Source organism: Garra rufa, chromosome 16, assembly GCF_049309525.1.
Source record: "Garra rufa chromosome 16, GarRuf1.0, whole genome shotgun sequence".
NCBI lineage: Eukaryota > Metazoa > Chordata > Actinopteri > Cypriniformes > Cyprinidae > Garra > Garra rufa.
The window spans coordinates 18,332,229-18,354,081 of NC_133376.1; the positions used below are offsets into that span (position 1 = coordinate 18,332,229).

Sequence of the window (21,853 nt, forward strand, 5' to 3'; positions counted from 1 at the left end):
CCTGTTTGTGACCAAGCCTGAGTGACTGTTCATGAAGAAGCACGTTAATGTAAAGCCAACATTTTCAGCCACTTGCTGGTGAATGATGTGGCCCCTCAACCTAACGGAAGTGCTTGCCTAATATAAAGTTTAGCACCATACACTGTCTCTCTCTCTTTTCACCTTCTGTAGAAAATAGAGGAACTAGAACACTTGGAGGCAAACAAGCACAATGGATGTAATCTCTAAAGAGGGTCCGCTCTTTTTGCAGGGGGTGAAGTTTGGAAAGGTTCAGTATATTATTTAATTCTAGTACTAGTACTACTATTTGATGTGATAGTTCTTATGCTTTTTATATTGGTTAGTTTAGGTGTATGTTTTATATTGTTTCCTGCTCAACTAGTTCACATACCTTGCAGAATCTGCTAAATGTTAATATAGTTCAAAAGTTTACATACGCTTGATTCTTAATACTGTGTTGTTACCTGAATGATCCCCGGCTGTGTTTTTTTTGGTTTTGTTTTTGTTTGTTTAGTGATTAGTCTCTTGTTTGTCCTGAACAGTTAAACTGCTTGCTGTTCTTCAGTAAAATCATTCAGGCCCACAAATTCTTTGGTTTTTCAGCATTTTTGCGAATTTGAATCCTTTCCAACAATGATTGTATGATTTTGAGATCTATCTTTTCGCACTGAGGACAACTGAGGGACTCAACTATTACAGAAGGTACACTGATGCTTCAGAAAGAAACACTGCATTAAGAGATAGGGTGAAAACTTTTTGAATTTGAAGATCAGGGTAAATTTCACTTATTTTGTCTTCTGGGAAACATGTAAGTATTTCTGTAGCTTCTAAAGGGCAGTACTAAATTAAAAAAATACAATATTTAGGCAAAATAAGAAAAATGTACATATCCTAATTCTGTTCAAAAGTTTTCACCCCCTGGCTCTTAATGCATCGTGTTTCCTTTGGAACATCGGTGAGCGTTTGAACCTTCTGTTATAGTTGCATATGAGTCCCTCAGTTGTCCTCAGTGTGAAAAGATGGATCTCAAAATTATACAGTCATTGTTGGAAAGAGTTCAAATACACAAAAATGCTGAAAAACTAAATTTCTGAAACCCGAAGGATTTTTTTCTGAAGAACAGCAGTCTTTTTTACTGTTCAGGACAAACAGCTGTGGTTCATTCAGGTAACAACACAGTATTGAGAATCAAGCGTATGTAAACTTTTGAACGGGGATCATTTTTATGTGAAATATCTTTTTCAGGTCAGTACTAAATAAAAAAAATAACATGCATTTTGTATGATCTCTCTTATTTTGGTAAATAATTAACATTTTGCAGATTCCGCAAGGTGTATGTAAACTTTTGACTTGATTACCAACTTCCTTCAAAGTATAATCTTTTGTGTTCTGCAGAATAAAAAAGTCATACAGGTTTAGAACGACATGAGGCTGAGTGAATATGACAGAATTTCCCTATGAACTATCTTGTAATGTATTTAGAATTTATTAAGGAGTAAGTAATGGTATATTTGGTAGGAAAAAGGCAGGACATACTATTGATAATCACAGTTATAGCAGCATTAAAACGTCCTTTTAATTATTTACAACCAGCCTTGGGAATTATAGGTGGTCAGAAATCTTCAACTGTACATTATTAATACAGTAAGGAAACGGCAGCTGGTTAACCACCTGAGGTGCTTCCATCTTCATGGTAGCGTTTAGGGGCCATGAATCATGCATGGGAGATAAAACGAGGAAACGTTTCAGAACTTCTGCTCCCTCTGGCATGTTCACCCAACTATCTAACCGCTCCCAATGGAGGAGTACTGAACCAGAGAGTTTGATGTTAAACTCTTCAGTGTTATACGCCAAAATAATTCGTTTTCTTTACTCTGTCGTTGCCTCAATTAAAAATAACATCTCCCCTTGTTCCTGCAGAAGATATGGCGGAAGTCCTGGCTGATTCTGTTCGAGCCCAGCCCTGCAGGGATCGGACGTATTGAGCTGTACGACATGCGTGATAGAGGGGGGCTGATGGGATCCGCCATTGCGAGGCCTTCGGGGCTCAGAAAGACCGACAAACGGGTGATCCGCCTGACAGACTGTCTGAGCATCACTCCAGCCCCAGGAGAAAGCTGTCCCACAGAGTGTTCTGCCTTCTTTTTAAACACCACCTCATGCACCTACACCATCGCTGCTCCCACCCAGGAGGACTGGATAACTATTCTGTGCCAGCTAGCATTTCAGGTACGGAGGGTTGGGTGAAATTACAAACTAGGATGTGCTCTTGGATCAAACAGTCCAGTCAAGTCACTTTATTTATATTGCACTTTATACAATACAGCTTCACAGTAATAAATTAGATGCGCAGCCATATTTGAGATACTCGGATGTAAACAACTGCATGGATTGCAAAGTTAATTTATTACTCAATACGTTGTTCTACCAATTTATGCTGTGTGGAAGCTTAGTAAGTGGGAAAGGGCACAATATTTGGACAAACTAAAGTTAATAGGTGGTAAAGATATGTATGAGCAGTATTAATGAAGATATTAGCCTAATATTTTACCTACATGACCAGAATTGATGAGAACAAACAAAAATGTTGTCAAGATTTTTGCCCTGGAAATCCTAGTTCAGTTTGGTCAACCACAAACACCTTTTGTTCCTTAGTCAGCTTTTTGCACTCTTCTCCTTGATTTGTTATAACTTTTGACAGTCTATAGCAGTGGTTCTCAATCCTGGTTCTGGGGGACCCCTGCTCTGCACATTTTGCATGTATTCCTTATTTAACACACCTGATTGAGATCATCAACTCCTTAAGAGAGAGATCCATGATGTTAAACTGTTCTCGAATAATGCGTGAACGAATTCTACGAAGAGCATGAAAAAATGTATGTGAGGCTATATCGCCGCAACAGTTTGCCATATTGAGACCAAACTTGGTGCGTGTTATAACTACCCTGACCTGAGGCTACCTGCACAGTTTCTGAGCAGCGATATAGCAGAGATATAAAACATTTTTTGCTTATACCTTCTGAATGGTTTGGCCAAAAATCACTGGTCTCTTTAGATTCAAAGGAGCATGCCGAGTCGAACCATACATATTTTGGGTGTCGGCCATTTTGAATTTGATCATAAAATCATATATTTTATGAACGCATTGGCGTATCGTTCAGCACCATGCCCTGACAGTACTCAAAAGTATGGGGGCAAAATTCGAATAACAATTGATTAAATTGGCCTATTGTAATGAAAGTGATTACAATATATTCCTTGGGTCATGCTGAGAACATCGATACCAATTATGTGAAAACTTGCCGTCCGTCATTTTTTACGAACTCCTTCTAGACTGTTGGTCCAATTTTCACCATATTTGACTCAGATCATTTTCAGACAATGCTGGCAAAAAGTTACGGATTTTGTATTGATATATGAAAACTTTTTTGTTTAACACATCAACGAATTTGCTGGAAAGATGCCAAACTGCATCTGAGGCTGTATCTTTCCAAAGCTTTGACATATTGACACCAAACTCTGTGTGTGCCATTGTAACCTCACACTGACCACATCAATTTGCTAACAGCGCCACCTATTGGTCAATAAACCATTCATTAACCATTAATTATGAAATTTTCAAAAATGCTAAAAAAACATACATACCAATTGTCTGTGGAGATTCATTCATCCAGGTAGAAGTTCCTTCTAAATAGAGTTTAATTTACAAAAACACTGGACTTACAAACATACTTAAAAACACAAGACGTTTCAGTGTTCATCCAAACACCTTCATCAGTTGTTTGGTGCACAGGAAGTAACTCTGGCAATTGTGTGGCTCCTTTGTCTACAATTGCCAGAGTTACTTCCTGTGCACCAAACAACTGATGAAGGTGTTTGGATGAACACTGAAACGTCTTGTGTTTTTAAGTATGTTTGTAAGTCCAGTGTTTTTGTAAATTAAACTCTATTTAGAAAGATACATACCAATTATATAGTAGTAGCTGGCCGAACTTCTTGTCCGCCATTTTGATTTATGTTGAACTCCTCCACAACCGTTGGTCCAATCTTGACCAAAATCATCTTCAGACTGTGCTGAACAAAACAAAAAGTTATGAATTTCGTGTTGATAGACAAAAGTGTATAGCAACCAAACTTTGTATGTGCCATTGTCTCCTTACACTGACTACACCACATCAATTTGGTAACAGTGCCACCTATTGGTCAAAAGTGATAAGCCATTAAATCACATTACTAATAGTTTTATATGATTTTTCAGCCATTTGCTGCAGTTTGATGCTTGCTACTGTAGTGCTTGGCCCCGTAATTGCTACTTGCAGCTATATTTTCTATTTGCTTTTGATACGACGCAACGCAACACTCGCATTCAGCGTAATGAAGTGTCAAGCGATTGAGGATGACTATTTGTCCATGTCTTGCTCTGGAGCTGGTGTTTATGCAAATGTTTTTGGAGCTTGATTAAATAAATGCTTTGTTCATAATGAGGAGTACGTTTTAAAGTTTGAAACTTGCAGGATGTTTTAATTGTACAAAGACCTCTTATATGCCAAAAGATAGGCAAATTTGATTTCTCATGTCATGACCTCTTTAAGTGTTCGTCTAAGCAATCCAAAGGTAGCAGATAAACTTATATTTGGCAGATGCTTTTATTTGAATCAACTTACATTAGATTCAAGGAATACATTTAATGAATTAAATTCATTCCTTGGGAATCAGACCATTGACCTTGGCATTGCTAGCACTTTGATCTACTGTTTGAGCTACAGGAGCTGCTGCTGCTGAAGTTAAAGTGAAATTTGGGCCAGGTATTGATACGAATGTTGATCCAGGAACATGGAATATGGAAAAAGGAAAAGACTAAAGGTGACTTGAAGTCAACACATTTATAATGAACCTTATATTTTGAGGTACAGCTTCACACAACAGCTAAGCTGTCACAGAGGAAGTGCTGATAACCACATCTTTGAGTCTGTGATTACACAAGAGTGTTCATGGTCTTTTTTTTTTCTTCTTCAAAGAAAGATACGATAAAAAAGAGGAATTATGTACACATGTTATCAACTGTCTTATACTTTTAGAAGACTCAAGGAACTGAAGATACCAAGAAAGACAAATACACGACATTGGCTGACAATGAACTCTACTCCACCTGGGGAGCAGGTGAGAATGAACTCTAAAATACACATCTCCACCAGCAAAGCTGATGCAGAACCACAATAATGATTATCTGCTGTTATACTAGGTGTTACCAAACTGTTTGTTGCAGTTGAGCAAGAGGGTGTGTCTTAATTGTGCAGATGTATTTTCTGTTACTCAGTGTTTTTACTGAGGTCAGACATGTTTGTGGTCCTTCATTTATGTTGGTCTTAAAGAAGAAAAGCACAAAATAGTCATATTGATCTAATTTATACTGATTAGGTTCTACTCATACAGACAGACATCTTTGGTGTTGCATCATATCTTACAGTTTGTTCTTTTAGCTTCTGTCTTTTATTCAGAATAATGTGGTTTTGGGGTCTATCTTCTTCCTCATAGAAAAATGTTAGGCAGCACATACCTCATATTCTTAGTATTACTATGCTCACCTAGAAGTGTTACAAAACAGATGCTCTTTTGCAGAGTTACTATTTGAGTCTTCACAGTTCACTCTCAAGCTTAATTATAACACTGATAGCACTAATTAAAGTAACTTGGGAAATTCCCATTTAAAAACATTCCGGTCACCGTGAGAACATATTTTTGGTCTTTCTATCTGAAATGTTTTTTGAGCCACACTGATGTACCGCTGTGGGGCGATAAATGTGTGTTTGTGCATAAAAGTATTCAAGCACCCATAGTAACAAGTGTTGCTTTATTAGCTTTAGCTTAATTAGTAGATAGACATTTGTAGATTTCTTTCTGAGTGGACGCCTTTAGTTCTTCCTAATTCTTGGCCACCCCTATAAGATATCTTTTGTTCTGTCTTCATTTTAAATTCAAGAGATCTGACCTCAACGATTGAGGGTTTGTCCAGAGAGATTTCGGTTTGATGGTTTTATGAATTCCACCCCGCAGGCCAGTTCCAGGTGACAGTGCAGAGCACAGATGCGTCTCAAAGGTGCAGGATGTCTGGGTCATACCTGCTGTCTTCTGAGAAAGAGGCTATTTGTCTGCTGGACCTTAGGACCGGACAGGCCATCCACCAATGGCCCTACAGGCACCTCAGGAGATTTGGCCTAGTCAAGGTGCTTCAAAAGGAATAAAAAAATATGCAACCCTCTGATTCAACATGTTTGCTCATATAAACTAATTTGTATAAACTATATATACACACTACCCTTCAAAAGTTTGGGATAGATATACACTACCAGTCAAAAGATTATTCATGGTTTTTTGAGCAAGCTTGCATTTGTTTGATCCAAAGTACAGCAAAAACAGTAAAGTTTTGAAATATTTTTACTATTTAAAATTACTATTTTAATATCTATTTGAATATATTTTAAAATGTAATTTATTCCTTCAGTGTCACATGATCCTTCAGAAATCATTTTAATATGCCGATTTGCTGTTCAAGAAACATTTTTATTATTATTATCAATATTTAAAACAGTTGAGTAAATTGTCTTTCAGGATTTTCGATGAGTAGATCCAAAGATCAGCATTTAACTATACGTTGTACCATTAAAAAATGTTTGGGAAAGAAATTAATACTTTTAATTAGCAATGATGCTTTAATTTGATCAAAAGTGATAATAAAGACACTTACAATGTGACAAATTTCAGATAAATGCTGTTCTTCTGAACTTTCTATTCATCAAAGAAACCTGAAAAATTGTATTTAGCTGTTTTCAACATAATAATAATAATAATAATAATAATAATAATAATAATAAATATTTTTTGAGAAGCAAATCAGCATATTAGAATGATTTCTGGAGGATCATGTGACTGGAGTAATGATGCTTAAAATTCAGATTTGAAATCACAGGAATAAATTACATTTTAAAATATATTCAAATAGAAAACAAAATTAAATAGTAACATTAAATGAAACAATTAAATAGTAAAAATATTTAAAAAGTTTACTATTTTTGCTACTTTGGATCAAATAAATGCATGCTTTTTGAGCAGAAGAGAGAGACATTAAAGATCTTACTGTTCAAAAACTTTTGACTGGTAGTGCATTTTTTAATGACGATCAAAGTTAAGCGCATATTACTAAAATATTATTATATTAATATATTTTCAAATCTAAAATGTATTCCTGTGAAATTAATTTTCTTTAGTTTTCAGTGTTACATGATCCTTCGGAAATTATTCTGATATGCTGATTTAATGCTCAAGAAATATTTTTTATTATTTTCATTGTTGAAAACAGTTGTACTCCTTTATATGATTTATTCAGTATTTACTGTCTTTTCAGGGGGGAATTTTGATCGAGGCAGGTCGTCGCTGTCACACTGGAGAGGGTCAGTTCATATTCTTGTCAAAACAGGGGAATCAAATAAAGAGATCCATTGAGGAGGCCATCATGCACCAGAGTGTCCAAGAACTGCTGGCACAAGCCACCGCTCTTCCGCAAGAGTTTGCGTCCCACCCCCCCTCACCTAAAAGCAAACCGCAGGACAGGCCTAAGCTGAAAAATCCTCAAGATCGACCGCGCCCAGCATTACAATGCAAACACGGGCAGCAAATACACAAAGCCATTGAGGAGGCGCTCACGCACCAGAGTCTCCAAGAGTTGCTGCCACCATCCACACCCCTTCCACAAGCCATTCCACCTCCACCACCTCTGCCAAAACCCAAAACACAGGCCAGGGACAAACCTAAGGTCAATATGCAACTTCAAGGCAACAGGAATCAAGGAAGACCATGCCCACCTGCACTGAAAAAACCTGGGCAGCCAATACACAAGCTCATTGAAGGGGTTCTCACACAACAGAATGTCCAAAAAGCATCACCCACTCCCTCTCAACAAGCTCCTCCACCACCGCCACCCTTGCCTAAAAACAAACCACAGAGTAGGCCTAATTTTAAAAAGCTTCCTCCTGCCAATTTAAATCAAGATAGACCTTGCCCAGCGGTACCACGCAAATACATCTCCTTACCAGATCCACCACCTTGCGTTAAAAGCCCTGTAAGTAGCCCAGATGAAATTGTGTATACAGTGATATTTCCACAACCAAAACCAAGAGCAAAACTGAACCTCCCAAAAGTTCCAACGCCTTCCAGTTTGCCACCAAACGTGGATACAGATATAACCGTGGATAAAGAGAAGGTGTGGAAATCACCACAAGAAGAAGCTCCCTACACTAACTGGATGGTAAAGACCACTCCTGAGCAGGATCAACCATACACTGAGGATTTATATAGCACAGTGAACTTTGCAGCTAAACGTAAGAACCGACAGACTGAGGACAGTGATGATCAAGAGCAACCTAACACTGAAGAACAAACTCCTGTTTTCACTTCCAGTGAAATCCCTGTCGACTTCAAACAGACTCTTTCTAGCATTCTGTTTAAAGATCTGTCTAAAATTCCACCCCCATTTCCGCCCAGGTCACGTGGGGGAAGTAGTGATCAGTTAGACCGAATAGATGAGCAGATGACTGATTAAGGTTTCTATAGTCTACAATTGAGGTCAGTGTCACTGCTAGCCTGATTAATGTGAGTGATATGTGTTACAGTGTGTGTTAAGTAAGTTTTAACATGAAACTTTTAATAATAATGTACAGAATATGTAATAAGATGGTTACATACAAGGAGAGTGCATGATTTCAATGTTTATGTTCTTTATTGAAAATGATGTTGTAAGATATACTGTAAAAGTGTGTATATTTAACCAATATATCACAAGTTATTTAAAACAGTTTGGTTGTGATTTTGTCTCTGGCATGAAACATCAAACATTTTGAATTTCAAATACAAGTTTTTAATTCACCCCAAAAGTGGCTGTTCCTCAGTGACTTTCATAGTATTTTTCCACACTGGGGACCAGTAACTGTTTGGTTACCCGCATTCTCCAAAATATCGTCTTTTATGTTTAACAAAAAAAAAAAAAAAGGAATTCAGTTTTGGGACTTTTCATTTTAGGTGGATTATTCCTTTATTTTTTTTTATTCAGTGCAATCCAGTTTGAAGCTCAGACCCTTCAGACCCTTACTACAGCACGAGCCAATAGCATGTGAGTGCAGACCCTGAATCATCATATTATTGTTTAGTTTGCTGAACTGAAATTGAACTCATTTGTGAATGAACTGATTGAATGAAACATGGTATGTCTATGGTGAAGAGTGCTAACTGACTGAAGGAGTGTCATGTGAGTCGATCTAGTTCAAAACAATTGGAGAATAGAGGGTTTGCACTTGCATCAGGGTTTGGTCAGTTACCCGGATGTGTGGCCATATTGGAGATACTCGGATGTAAACAAAATCATGGATTGTTATTAACCAAAGTTAATAGGTGGTAGGGTTGAGTAGTTTTTTGCACTCATCTCCTTGATTTGTTATAAATTTTGGCAGTATATAGTCTTCTCCAAATGTTTTTCCTGGTCTGGCCGGTTGGTACAGCATAAAACATGACAATATTTGATCATTTTCAGCAGCAAAAATCAACAAAATATTTGAGTTTCGTTCAGTGGCATTGTTTACATTCAGTGCTGCCAATATGTTGCTGGTCCCCATTGACAAAATATCATCTTTAATGTTCAACAAAAGAAAGCAACTCATACAGGGGTGCGTTTCCCGTACAACGACATAACTCGCTGGTTAACCTCCATAGTGCGATGCATCGTTGTGGAAACGAACTAGCTAGTCACGAGTGTTTCCCGAACACGGTCGCATCTCCGTCGTTTGAACCACATTAGTTCAACAACTTAGGGCCGTTTTTAATGACGTCACCGAGTAATAACTTCTGCTATTTAACTGATTAGGGTCTCTCAAAAATGCAGCTATATTGAACATGGTACCTAATGACTAATTTACTATTTTTGTTCCCTGTCATTTCGCTTTATTTGATGTTTGATTCATTGCGCGTTCTCTCTTACGTCATACTCTGGGGTTCCCTCAGGCATTTGTGCACATGCGCACTATTCATAAACAACGCTTATAAAGGACGCACAAAAATACATAGAGTAAAACGCATTTATTATTAGATAAAATTGAGGATATAGATTGTACTGCGTGTTAGCTTGCAAACTGTGACCAAGAACATAATTTATTAAGCCCACATGTGTTACTAAGAAGCAACGATGCACAGGTCGAGAGCTGTAGTTCCAACCAAGTAAGTTTGTGACGCTGTTTGCGAATGTTCGTTTGAACTATGGTGTTGGGAAACACCCAGTGGTTGAACTATGTTGGTAACGACGGAACTTGCGACCATAGTTGGCTAACGATGCTTTTGGGAAACGCACCCCAGGTTTGGAACTTGAGGGCGAGAAAATTATGACATATTTTCATTTTTAGATGAACTATTCCTTTAACTTGTTTTATTCAGTGCAATCCAATTTGAAGCTCTTTCCTGCCTTCAAACCCTGACTACAGCAGGAGCTAATAGCATTTGAGTGTGGATTCTGAATCATCTTTTTATTGGTTAGAGCACTAAATGAACACGCCCCTTTTGCTAAACTGGAATTGAACTCATTTGAGAATGAACCGACTGAAGGAGAGTCATGTGAGTCAGTCTAGTTCAAAACATTTGGAGAATAGAGGGTTTGCACTTATTGCAAATATTTGAGATACTCGGATGTAAACAACAGAATGGATTGCACGGTTAATGTACTAATGAATACATTGTTCTGCTAATTTACGCTGTCTAAACCACAGAATAAACGTGTGGAAGTTGCTAAATTATATAGAGGACTTAGTAAGCAGGAAAGGGCACGATATTTTGACAAACTAAAGTTAATAGGTGGTAAAGATTAATTAAGATACCTGACCGGAAATGATAAGAACAAACACATATGTTGTCAAGATTCTTGCCCTGGAAATCCTGGTTCAGTCTGGCCAACCACAAATGCCTTTTGTTCCTCAGACATTTTTTGCACTGGTTTCATTTAAATTGTTATTTGGTTTCCAGTATTAGTAGCCTACTCCGAATGTTTTCCCCGGCCTGGCCGATTAGTACAACCCGAAACATCACAATAACTGATCATTTTTAGCAGCAATAATCAGCTAAATTTGCGAGTTCTGTTCGGTTCTGTGGCACTGCTTACATTCAGTGCCGCCAATATTGCCTATTGATGACTCATAGTGAAAACACTATTGTAACTCATCAGACAATTGTTGCTTTTTAGGTTAAACAAAAGTAATTTCTTTAGCATCCAAAATGGAGGAAGAATTTTGCTTTGTTTTCATTTGTGGAGAACTCGAGTGAGGTAAACACGCATATCCTATGCACGTTTTAAATGACGACTGTTCAGTCGTGAATGACTCCTTTGAGCGAATCTTTTGAGAAAATTATTTAAATGACTTGTACAGCACAAAAATATACTTTAATTGTCGCCATCTGGCGTAGACTAGCTGTATATGAATATATGTTTTTAGTTAAAACTGTTTCAAAAGATAGTCGATAGAATACCTTACTAAATGAAAAGTTATTTGAATGCTGTTTACTTAAATAACGGCACGAAACATTCGAATAAATATATGAAAAGAAAATCTTTATTAAACTTTTGAGGTAATAAAAAATCACAAACATACATAAATAACATTTTTGTCATTACTGGTGGAGGTTTTGTACATGTGAAGTGGAAAAATCCAAAATCCAAAAATCTTAAAGTGCAACTAAAGGGCTTGTAGATGTTTGCTTTCTTTTCTTCCCTTTCTTGTGAGTTTTTGTCAATCAAGTAATGAAGCATTCTCTAGAACTAACCGTCATCCACAGGGCCTATCTATTTGGTTCTTTCAGTGTCTACTAAAACACAGACAAATAAATTATGATTAATCAGAGTGCCACAGTCTCAAAGTCAATCCAGCAAAGCCATCAGCGCCCTCCAGTCTGTCCTTCTTCGATGTCGCTGAAATGGGACGACTCGCCATCACTAGCATTAGACGTGACATCATTTTTCTCAGGAACAAAATTTGAAGAAGGTGCGTCCATTGCGTAAGGGATGCTGGTCCTCAAAGTCTGAGCTGAACTCCTCTGTCCAAGGTTACCATGGTTACCAGACGCCCCGCATCCGTCCCGCAGACCTCTGCACTCCGACTGCACGACACCTTGCAACAACTCCGACAGTTCTGTGATGTAAATTTGCGCCATTTGAAGGGTGTCATATTTGGATAATTTTTTCTCATTCTCCAAAGAAGGAATGACGCTCCTCAGTTTGTCAAATGCCCGGTTCAGTCCGTGCATCCGCCGCCTTTCTCTCGCATTTGCGGCCACACGTCTGTGTCTTTGAGGTCCGGAGAGATTTTGCTTGGTCCCACCATGTGCTTTAGATCCTCCCAGATCAGATTCCCCTGTCAAAGGACTACTGGCTCCAGACATGTACTTGTCCATGGCGGCATCCACCGACGTGTGTGCGTAGTGGTCACCTGCGGGTGAGTACGCGGGGGTCGCAGAGGCCATCCAGGCCCGTGGGTCACTGCGGGTCAACCTCGGATGTTCAGAGAGGGTAAACTCCTCCGGTCGTTCGCGAAATTTGCCATCTGACCAGTGCAAAAGTTTGGCTTTTGCTGTCATTGCTGGTATAATGTGCTAAAATAAAATATGGAACTGAACTCGATCTGTCTGTCTTGGGTGGGCCCCTTACCTTCAGACAGGATCCTGGTCGGCCTTATAGTGGCATCACCTCCTCTCCCTCCTCCTCTCGGTGCTCCTGTTGAGTGCTCACAGCCAATAGAAAGGCTGCTCAAACTTCCATAGAATAAAGAGTTGTTTTTTTCCCCCTCACATGTCAACTGAGTGATGGAAGATGTTTTCCAAAGAATGATCACAACACAGATTAGAATTTAGCCAATTGTTATTTATTTTGTACATTTACATAAATGACTGTAAATACGTGAATTCAAATACAGGCTACAATGATAGACATATATTAAAAAAACTGAAAACATTTATTTTTATACTTTTACAGCAGTTGTGGCATGTGTCTGAAATTTTATTTTTATTTATATATTTTACGAACAAAGGTAGCTTATATAAATTAACAGAACAGAAAAAATACAAATGAAACACAAATCTCAAACCTCAGAGGGCTTGATCCAACATCCTTATCCATTTTATTCAAGATAAGCAACGGAATTGGCATCCAATAAAATCCAACAAGAAACTTGCATAGCAGCGTCATATTTCTTCTCAAATAAACTGTAAAATTTGCGGCAATAAAACGAGCAGGTGGAAAGCAGGTTGTGAGTCGCACCTGTCGTCAGCGGAGTCCAGGAAAACTGATAAGTGTCTTCAGTCTTGTCATAAATCATTTAGCAATGAAACTAAACAATATTTGGATAAATCATAGGTGGAGACACCCACTGAGAAACAACACGAAACAACCATGTTAACAGAAAATCTACCATTTTCTTGTGGTATTAAAATGTCTCTAAAATCTCTAATATACATAAACAATAACATTTATGTCGTGTCGATGTATATCTAATCCTGAAACTAACGGAAACGTCTCAGATGTTACTGAGATGTTGCTATGGTTTTTCTTTTATGCCAAGAATCATTGGGATATTAAAGATCATGTTCCATTAAGATATTTTGTAAATTTCCTACCGTAAATATATACAAATATTTTTAATTAGTAATATGCATTGTTAAGAACTTAATTTAGACAACTTTAAATGCGATTTTCTAATATTTTGATTTTTTTTTTTTTTGCACCCTTGGATTCCAGATTTTTTAATACTTGTATCTCAGCCAGATATTTTCCTATTCTAACAAATCATACATCAATGGAAAGCTTATTTATCAAATTCGACCCTTATGACTGGTTTTGTGGTCATATTTGTTTTATTAAGTTGTTTAATGTATGCCATTAATCCAGCTATCCATGTTTACAGAGATGCATTTGACTCCTTTCCAAAATAAGTGTATGTATTATATTTTGAACAGCAAGGCTATGTAGCTTATACTTCTTGGTCTAACACAAACAACCGAAATATAACGTCCAGGCCAACGTCTTTTAGACATGAGACTGTTTTGCTCAAATGTGTGTGTGTGTGTGTGTGTGTGTGTGTGTGTGTGTGTGTGTGTGTGTGTGTGATGACAGTGGCGGCCCCTCTGAGGCTGCTAGTCATGAGGGTTGAATAGAGTAGCAAACTTCAGCCCAGTCAGCTGTTGTCCCCTGGCACCCGTCTCACAGTCAGAGGCCGACACTAACGTCTCCCATATGCTGCGACGAGCAGGGATAGTTTAACTTTCACACTTTTCCCCCCTCAGTCATGACAGTGTTAATCACTGAGCACTACAGCATCATCGTTTTCATTTACTGGCCAGCACTCCTCTTCGAGCCTCACGCTCAGTTCTTACAAGATATATGGAAACTATAATTAGGCTACTGACAAAATTCGATAGTTACTTTTCACAGCAAGAACCAGAATTTTAAAGATTACTAAAGATAACTTTATTAGCGCCAACACTAAAGCAGAAATAGTTAATTATATATACGCGCTGGCTTATCGGGTGGATTTTGATTGGCTGTGCATGTTTTCATATTTCATCAGATGATAAAAAAGTGATTCCAACGATGTCGTTTTTATTTTGATTGATTTTGATTCACAAACACCAGTTTGGGAAACCTTGGCGTATAACCTTCAATGCACTTCATGTTGTTAATAACAACACGGAATATATTTTCCCACTCTTTATGTCAATATGGTACAAGATTATAATATTCAAATCAATGTGATAAACAAGTAGCCCAAGCTCAACAAAGATTGATTAAATTACCTAAAATGTGTAATGTAACGGATTACATAACTAACTACAATTTTTGTCGTGTAGTTTGGAATCAGTAACGGATTACAATTTGTAAATAATCTACCCAGCTCTGTCAAGGTGATGTGGATTTCCATATTTATGGTTATCGTTATTGTTTTCATTCTTGGTGTGAACTGTTCTTTATTACTAAGTTATATTTTGTAGGCTATTTTAAACAAATGTATATTTTGTGAAATAACCTAAATTCTAAATTTACTGAAAATAAGTAAAAAACATTTTGTTTAATAGTGATTTTTTATCTCACAATTCTTACTTTTTCTCGCAATTGCGAGTTTACATTAATAAAGTCAGAATTGTGAGATATAAACTCGCAATTTTATTCTAATAAATTCTAAGAATTCATAATTACAAAATATAATAGCAATTGCGAGTTATAAAATCAGAATTGCCAGATATAGTCACAATTCTGACATTTTTTCCCTCAGTATTGCGTTAGATAAACTCAAGATAAAATTCTGACTTTTTTCTCACAATTGCGGATTTCTCGCAATTCAGACTTTTTTCCAAAAAAGTAATCCACTACAAATTACTAATTACTTCTTTAAAATTGTAATTTGATTACATTACTGATTACTGCATTTAAAAAGTAATCAGATTTCTAATTACTTTACTTTCAAGTTACTTTCAAGTTTATTTTACTTTTCAAGTTATCAAACCTAAAAACATACACAACAAAGAGAAACTCAGTTCGTTGATTAATTTATTATTGAATTAAACGTATTATTGACTGAAAAATTACATAGGCTAAGTATTATTCCGGGTATGCGTCACCATACTTTGCTCCTTATTTGTATACACTCCCAATATCAACAAAATTTCATTTTTTGGTTTTGTAAAATAAAGAAAAAGCAAAATCTAAATTATTAAAAGCTTGGGACGTGCGAATTTGTCAATGTCCACATCACCTCCAAAAAAAAAGAAAGATTCAAGTTTATCTCTGCTACTTTTCGTTTTTGATAAAATAAAACTTACTTTATACAAACTTGTACAAATTCACTTGTTGAACTATTCCCAAACTATAATTCCTGACAAAAATATGTCGACTGTAACATTTTGCACTCGACATATCACTGCGTTTTTTATGCACGACTAGATAATTTTCTGCTTAAATGGCCTATTACGCCAGATTAAAAAAACTGTGCTATACTCACTTTAATGAGTTTAATGAGCCTATAACAATTAATTTGTATTTTACTAATGGAAATACAACGAATTCGTGACATTGTTTTACATTCAAAATACCCATAAAAGTTATAAGTAAAAAGTACTTTAAAAGCATCTGGAATGCAATAAATTAAACGCAATACATTTATAAGTATTAAAGTTTTTTTTTTAAGTATGTTGTTTTTAAAACATTTGCTGCATGGATTAAAAAAATAATTCTGCTACACAGACAAAATTGCGGTGCAGCAAATCAAATTTTATGGTGGGCTATTTAGAACAGAGCAAAATCAGAAAATAAAAACAGCTATACAATTATAGGACCAAATATACATAAATGCCATTATAATTTATTATTGCATACAAATTATAATGGTATTTATTATAAACAACATCAACAGTCTAGCCAAAACGAATTTAAGAAACTGATAGGCTCCATCTCTCATTCGGCACAAATACAAATGTTTCCCACAAGAGGCTTCGGCGCCATCACTTAGATTTTTTTCCTTATAGCAGCGGAAACGACTTAGTCATACAGATAAGAATAAGCCATTACAATAAACAATAAATAGTTTAATTTTATTTGTGTATACAATACTAAAAACAAGCGGTTTCCTTGCTTGTGGCATGGTCACAAAAATGAAACAGAACTCAGTGTAGACTTATCGCACAGTTTTTTTGTCTTGTTAATATGTTTGTTATTTAACTAAAACAAATTTCGTTCAGGAATAATTATTTAATTTCTTTTATGTTGTTTTATTACATTTTTCTCCCTACACAGAAGCGCTGCAATTGCCTGATGTGAGGATATGTGAATCCTTAATTCTGAAGTTTGTGTAGCTATATTTGTGCATGCACTACATTCTAATTTAATTTAAATCTAATTTAACTTTGTCAGTGAACTGTTAATGATCGGTTATGGAGCTTAGGTTGTCAGTCCGGAAAATTAACGAAATTAACCGCATATGCCCTGCGTGCCAGTCCGCCATCCGTTCCTGCTTAACCTATAGGAAGAAGTCCTGCAGACACCCCTGATGATTGAAAACATGATTTTAACATTATTTTTTTACACTGAATTTGTAACTTAAGTAGCGTAATTATTGACATTAGTAACTAATCAAATTACATACATTTAAAATGTAACGCATTACTTTACTGAGTTACCAGGAAAAGAAATTCGATTACAGTAAGGCCTTAATGCGTAATGAAAAGACTGATATGTCCTCAGAATTGCCAGTGTATCTCACAACTGTGTCTAAGTCAGAATTAAGAGATATAAACTCACATTTATGATAAAAAAGTCACAATTGCAAGATATAAACTTGCAATCGTGAGCAAAAAAAAAAAAAAAAAAAAGAATTGTAAGTTTATATCTCTCAGTTCTGACTTTATTTCTTGCAATTGCGAGTGTATATCTCACAATTCTGAGAATTGAGAGAACTGAGAGAATTCTGAAATTCTAAATTTCAACATTCTTTTACATTTTTTATTCAGTGGCAGAGCGGGCTTTCATAAATTTCTGTTATTTGTTGTTTATTTACGTTCTTTTTGGTGACAGCGGTGGAAAATAACAGCAATTGTATTTTGGTTAAATGTTTTAAGGGAGAAGACGGTAAAAAGGCCTGCGCTACAAAAAACAGGCGTGCTGAGCATAGAAGAAACATCAAAACAATTGCACAATAAAAGGTTAAAAACATGCTAGAACTCTACTCTGTTTTATCTGAATAGGCCAATTATTTTCTGAACCTCTAAAGGAAAAGTCTGGAGTTCCTCTCCGCCGCTCTGTTGGTGTATGTGTTTGGAGACAGGCGGTAGATGTTAAATGTTGGTAAGGAAATCAGCGTGACCTGCTAGCCAGTCATCGGGTTAATGAGGCTTGCGCGAGCTGAATAAATGGGCACGCTCTCAGTCCAGGGGTTCTCCATTCATTTTTTACATGAATATTTAATTCTCGCTACCCTACTGCCAGCGCAACAGCCTGCAGCCCTGAGCAGACAGGGACACACTCCCCATCTGCTGTAGGCCCTGAGACGGGGGTGGCGGTGGAGGACCGCGGAAGGTATTGGGAGCATATCAAAGGTCAGTTTATGAGCCCCCACGGCGTCCTGGTTATTGATGCACAGTGTTTAGTCGCGTTTTGGCGGAAAACGTCAAAAGTGACGAGCGACTAATGAAAAACAGAAAAAAAAAAAACTCACTGGTCTTTGCAACTAACATGATTACAAAACGGTTATTTTCGCTTCTAAATGTTAAAAATTCATTAGGCTACTTCAATAAGAATTTGAATAGTTCTTTAACCTGAACTTTGTTCAAGGTGTTAAAGGTGACAATATGCGCCAAGGCAAACTTTAAAGCCTGTAAATAAAACATGCCTCTTACAATACAATTCCAAGAGTTTCAAGAGCTTCAAACGATGGATCCTTTCTTCGGAGCTCAGTCAAGCGCGGGTGAATGATGTTTGACCGGGGGCACGCGTGCATCGCCTGTTTTTTTCTCTAGTTAATTAAAGACCTGCCGAGATCGAACGCTTCCACTTTTCACACAATAGACAATATCACAGGGAAACAGTGAAAATCGCTCGGCCTATCTCTACACCGCCCTTGATCTCAGCCCAATGTAATTATTCCAATTCAGCCCGAGGTACGGACGTGCTTCTTTAGATACTGATTTGTCACTCTGAGTCTAATTTAGGGGTTTACCCGCAAATTAAGCAAATTATTGGCCTCATTAATTTTTGGAAGGGAAGTAATATTGTGTTGAGCCTAAGGGCTCATTAAAATCCACATTCTATTACGATGGATCAATGCGATCAATGGTAGTAACCATTTGTTCAGTGTAGTTGTTCCATTGATCAGATTTTTGATGTTAAAGACAATAAAGAATAACCTACACTCTTGCTCAGATGATCCACCAAAAATATTATATGAATCCGTCTGCAGTTATTACTGTAACACATATGGATAGGCCTAGCACATATCTACAAGTTCTTCACATAGTTTGAAACATTTTGTTTTCATGAAAACTGGGAAACAAAGAGATGTTGTCACCATGCAGGGACTAAGTTTTGAGTCAAAAGTTTGATTACACAAATGTGTGTTTTCTTTATTAGTGGACTAAAAATTATCACATTTTTGTCATTGAAGGTACACTATCTTTCAAAAGTTTGGTGTCTGTTTATAGGGATTGTTCATCCAAAAAAGAAAATTCTGTCATTAATTACTCACCCTTATGTCATTCCAAACTCAGAAGACCCTTGTTTTATGAGTCTTCAGAACACAAATTAAGATAATTTTGATGAAATCAGAGAGCTTTCTGATCCTGCACAGACAGCAAGTGTACTATCACGGTCAAGGCCCAGAAGCGTTGTAAAGACCTTGTTAAAATAGTCCATGTGACATCAGTGGATCAACCGTGATTTTATGAAACTACAAGAATACTTATTGTCTGCAAAGAAACAAAAATAATGACTTTATTCATGCGCTGTAAAAAGTTGTCACCAGTTTCAACTTAAAAACATAAGTTCAGCAGCTGCCTTAACATTTTAAGTTAAATCAACATAAAACTACAAGTACTTTCAACTCATAAGTTAAATCAACCTAAAAGTACAAGTCATTTTAACTAATTTTATTGTCGTGAGTTGAAATAACTTAAAGTTTTAAGTTGATTTAACTTAAAATTTTAAGGCAGCTGCTGAACTTAAGTTTTTAAGTTGAAACTAGTGAAATCTTTTTACAGTGGACTTGACCGCACCATTGCTGTCTATGGAGGGTCACAGAGCTCTCAGATTTCATCAAAAATATCTTAATTTGTGTTCCGAAGATGAACAAAGGTTTGAAACAACATGAGGGTGAGTAATTAATGACAGAATTATCATTTTTGGGTGAACTATCCCTTTAAAATAATTGTTTAATATTTTCATATTTTAAAATTTTTAATGTGATTTATTCGTTTGATGGCAAAGCAGAAATTTTAGCAGCCATTACTCCAGTCTTCAGTGTCACATAATCCTTCTCTTAAATTCTTTGATGAATAAAATGTTAAAAATAACAGCAATTATTTAAAATAGAATTTTTTTGTAACAATGTAAGAGTCTTTACTGTCACTTTTGATCAATTTGATGCATCCTTGTTAAATAAAAGTATTATCTTTCAAAAAAAAAAAGGGAAAAAAAAGAAAAAGAAAACAGTGATAAGATGTTGAAGTTGGTTTACTGAAAGTTATTATATGGTGTTATGGTAGTCTAAAAGTCAACTATAATTTTGCATGACCATCAGTAAAGCTGTACACGATGCGTCATGATGGCATATGGACATCGAGAGGCACGTGGCACACTCATGACCCTGGGCAAACAATTCAGCAGTGACACCCATAATTCAATAACTCCAAATAACTTTGCTTTCACAACACATTCTGTCATGTGACTTTTAGAGAGGTCTGCACACAATCCACACATGAAGAGTTTTATGTAATTAATGTCTTTGTCCTTTTTAAATGAACATGGCTACAAAGAGCAGATGGGAGCTTCTTTAAAAAATTTACCTGCCAAGTATTCTCTAGAAATGTACTTTGCTATATACCGGCTAATAATAAGAATATGTCTAATAGATCATCTTGGACTAACAAGAAAACACCTTCCCGCTGAAAAAAAAAAAAACCCATCACAGAAATTCTAAAGGTTTCCACTACAAATACCATAACAAACACTACAAACTATCAAATTTTAACCATTAAAACCATTAAAAATGGTTTTGGGACATATTCCATTAGGATTTTGTGGTTTTAACAAGCCACCAACAGACGGAGACCAAAAACCAGCAGAGACCAATAGGCACCATTACAGTTTCCATTAAAACCAGTACAATTCCCATTATAACCAGAAAAAAAACATTACAAATTTTGTGATGGTTTCTGTTTTTTCAGCTGGGCTAGTGACTTTTTTATCATTATTTTAGGCAGTATGAAATTTGTTTATTTTTGGTATACATCTCAAGTATTATCAATTATAAAACAGAACGAAGTTGAGTTTGTCTATTTTTGTTTTATTTATTTATTTTCCCTATAAACTAGGATGAGTTATCTCTGGTGTTGAGGGGTTTTAAATGGTCACGGTGATTTTTCTCATTCCGACAGATGGCAGTAATGTACTGTCTAGACAGAGCAGAAAGAGTAGAGGGAGCGGAACTTCCGAAATGTTTAGACATGATGAGCTTTACTTTGTGAACATGCCTCAGAGACTTATAACATATTTGATTTCATCAATAAGCTGGACCATTAAGAAAAAAGAAAGCAGAAAAACGCATCCGAGTCCTAATATCAAACATATTTGTTCTGAATGGTCTGTTTTCTATTTTCTATTACACTTATTCGATTAAATAAAGACAATATAAAACATTATGCCTCAAAGTTATGTTTATTCTCAAAGCTAATTAGTTCAACAGACCCAACATAAACCAAACAGAAGAGGCAGACCCATTTATTCAGAGCATTATAAATTCTTGCCAAGTCCGAACAGCTGGCATTCTATTGAACTGTGCCCACTCGTTATTCGGCGAAGAGGAAAATGAACTGGCGTAAGTGGCCTCTGTCCATTCAATGACATCAACACTGAGCGATACGCATGCGTAAAACAACCTCGCGTAAATAATCAATCGGACATGTACGCATGCGCACATCTGTAGAGGAGACAGACGGGAAAACCTTTAGTGTTTTGTGTTCATCTCTTGCGGGAAAAGTCGAGAAGTAGTGTACACTGCTCTATTTCTTCAAATTA

At 36.5% G+C, this 21,853-nt stretch overlaps 2 protein-coding genes across 2 annotated transcripts; one reads left to right on the plus strand and one right to left on the minus strand.

Annotated features, from left to right (window-relative positions):
* The first annotated feature begins 211 nt into the window (after positions 1–211).
* Positions 212–8,596, plus strand: dok3 (docking protein 3). The gene is made up of 5 exons (XM_073820206.1): positions 212–268; positions 1,921–2,229; positions 5,079–5,160; positions 6,055–6,224; positions 7,403–8,596. Exons 1-5 carry the CDS (start codon positions 212–214, stop codon positions 8,594–8,596), a joined length of 1,812 nt encoding a protein of 603 aa, XP_073676307.1.
* A 3,023-nt stretch (positions 8,597–11,619) lies between these two features.
* Positions 11,620–12,718, minus strand: atoh1b (atonal bHLH transcription factor 1b). Its single transcript, XM_073821166.1, has one exon. The coding sequence runs from the start codon at positions 12,658–12,660 to the stop codon at positions 11,962–11,964; it is 699 nt and encodes a 232-aa protein (XP_073677267.1). The 5' UTR covers positions 12,661–12,718; the 3' UTR covers positions 11,620–11,961.
* Positions 12,719–21,853: the final 9,135 nt, after the last annotated feature.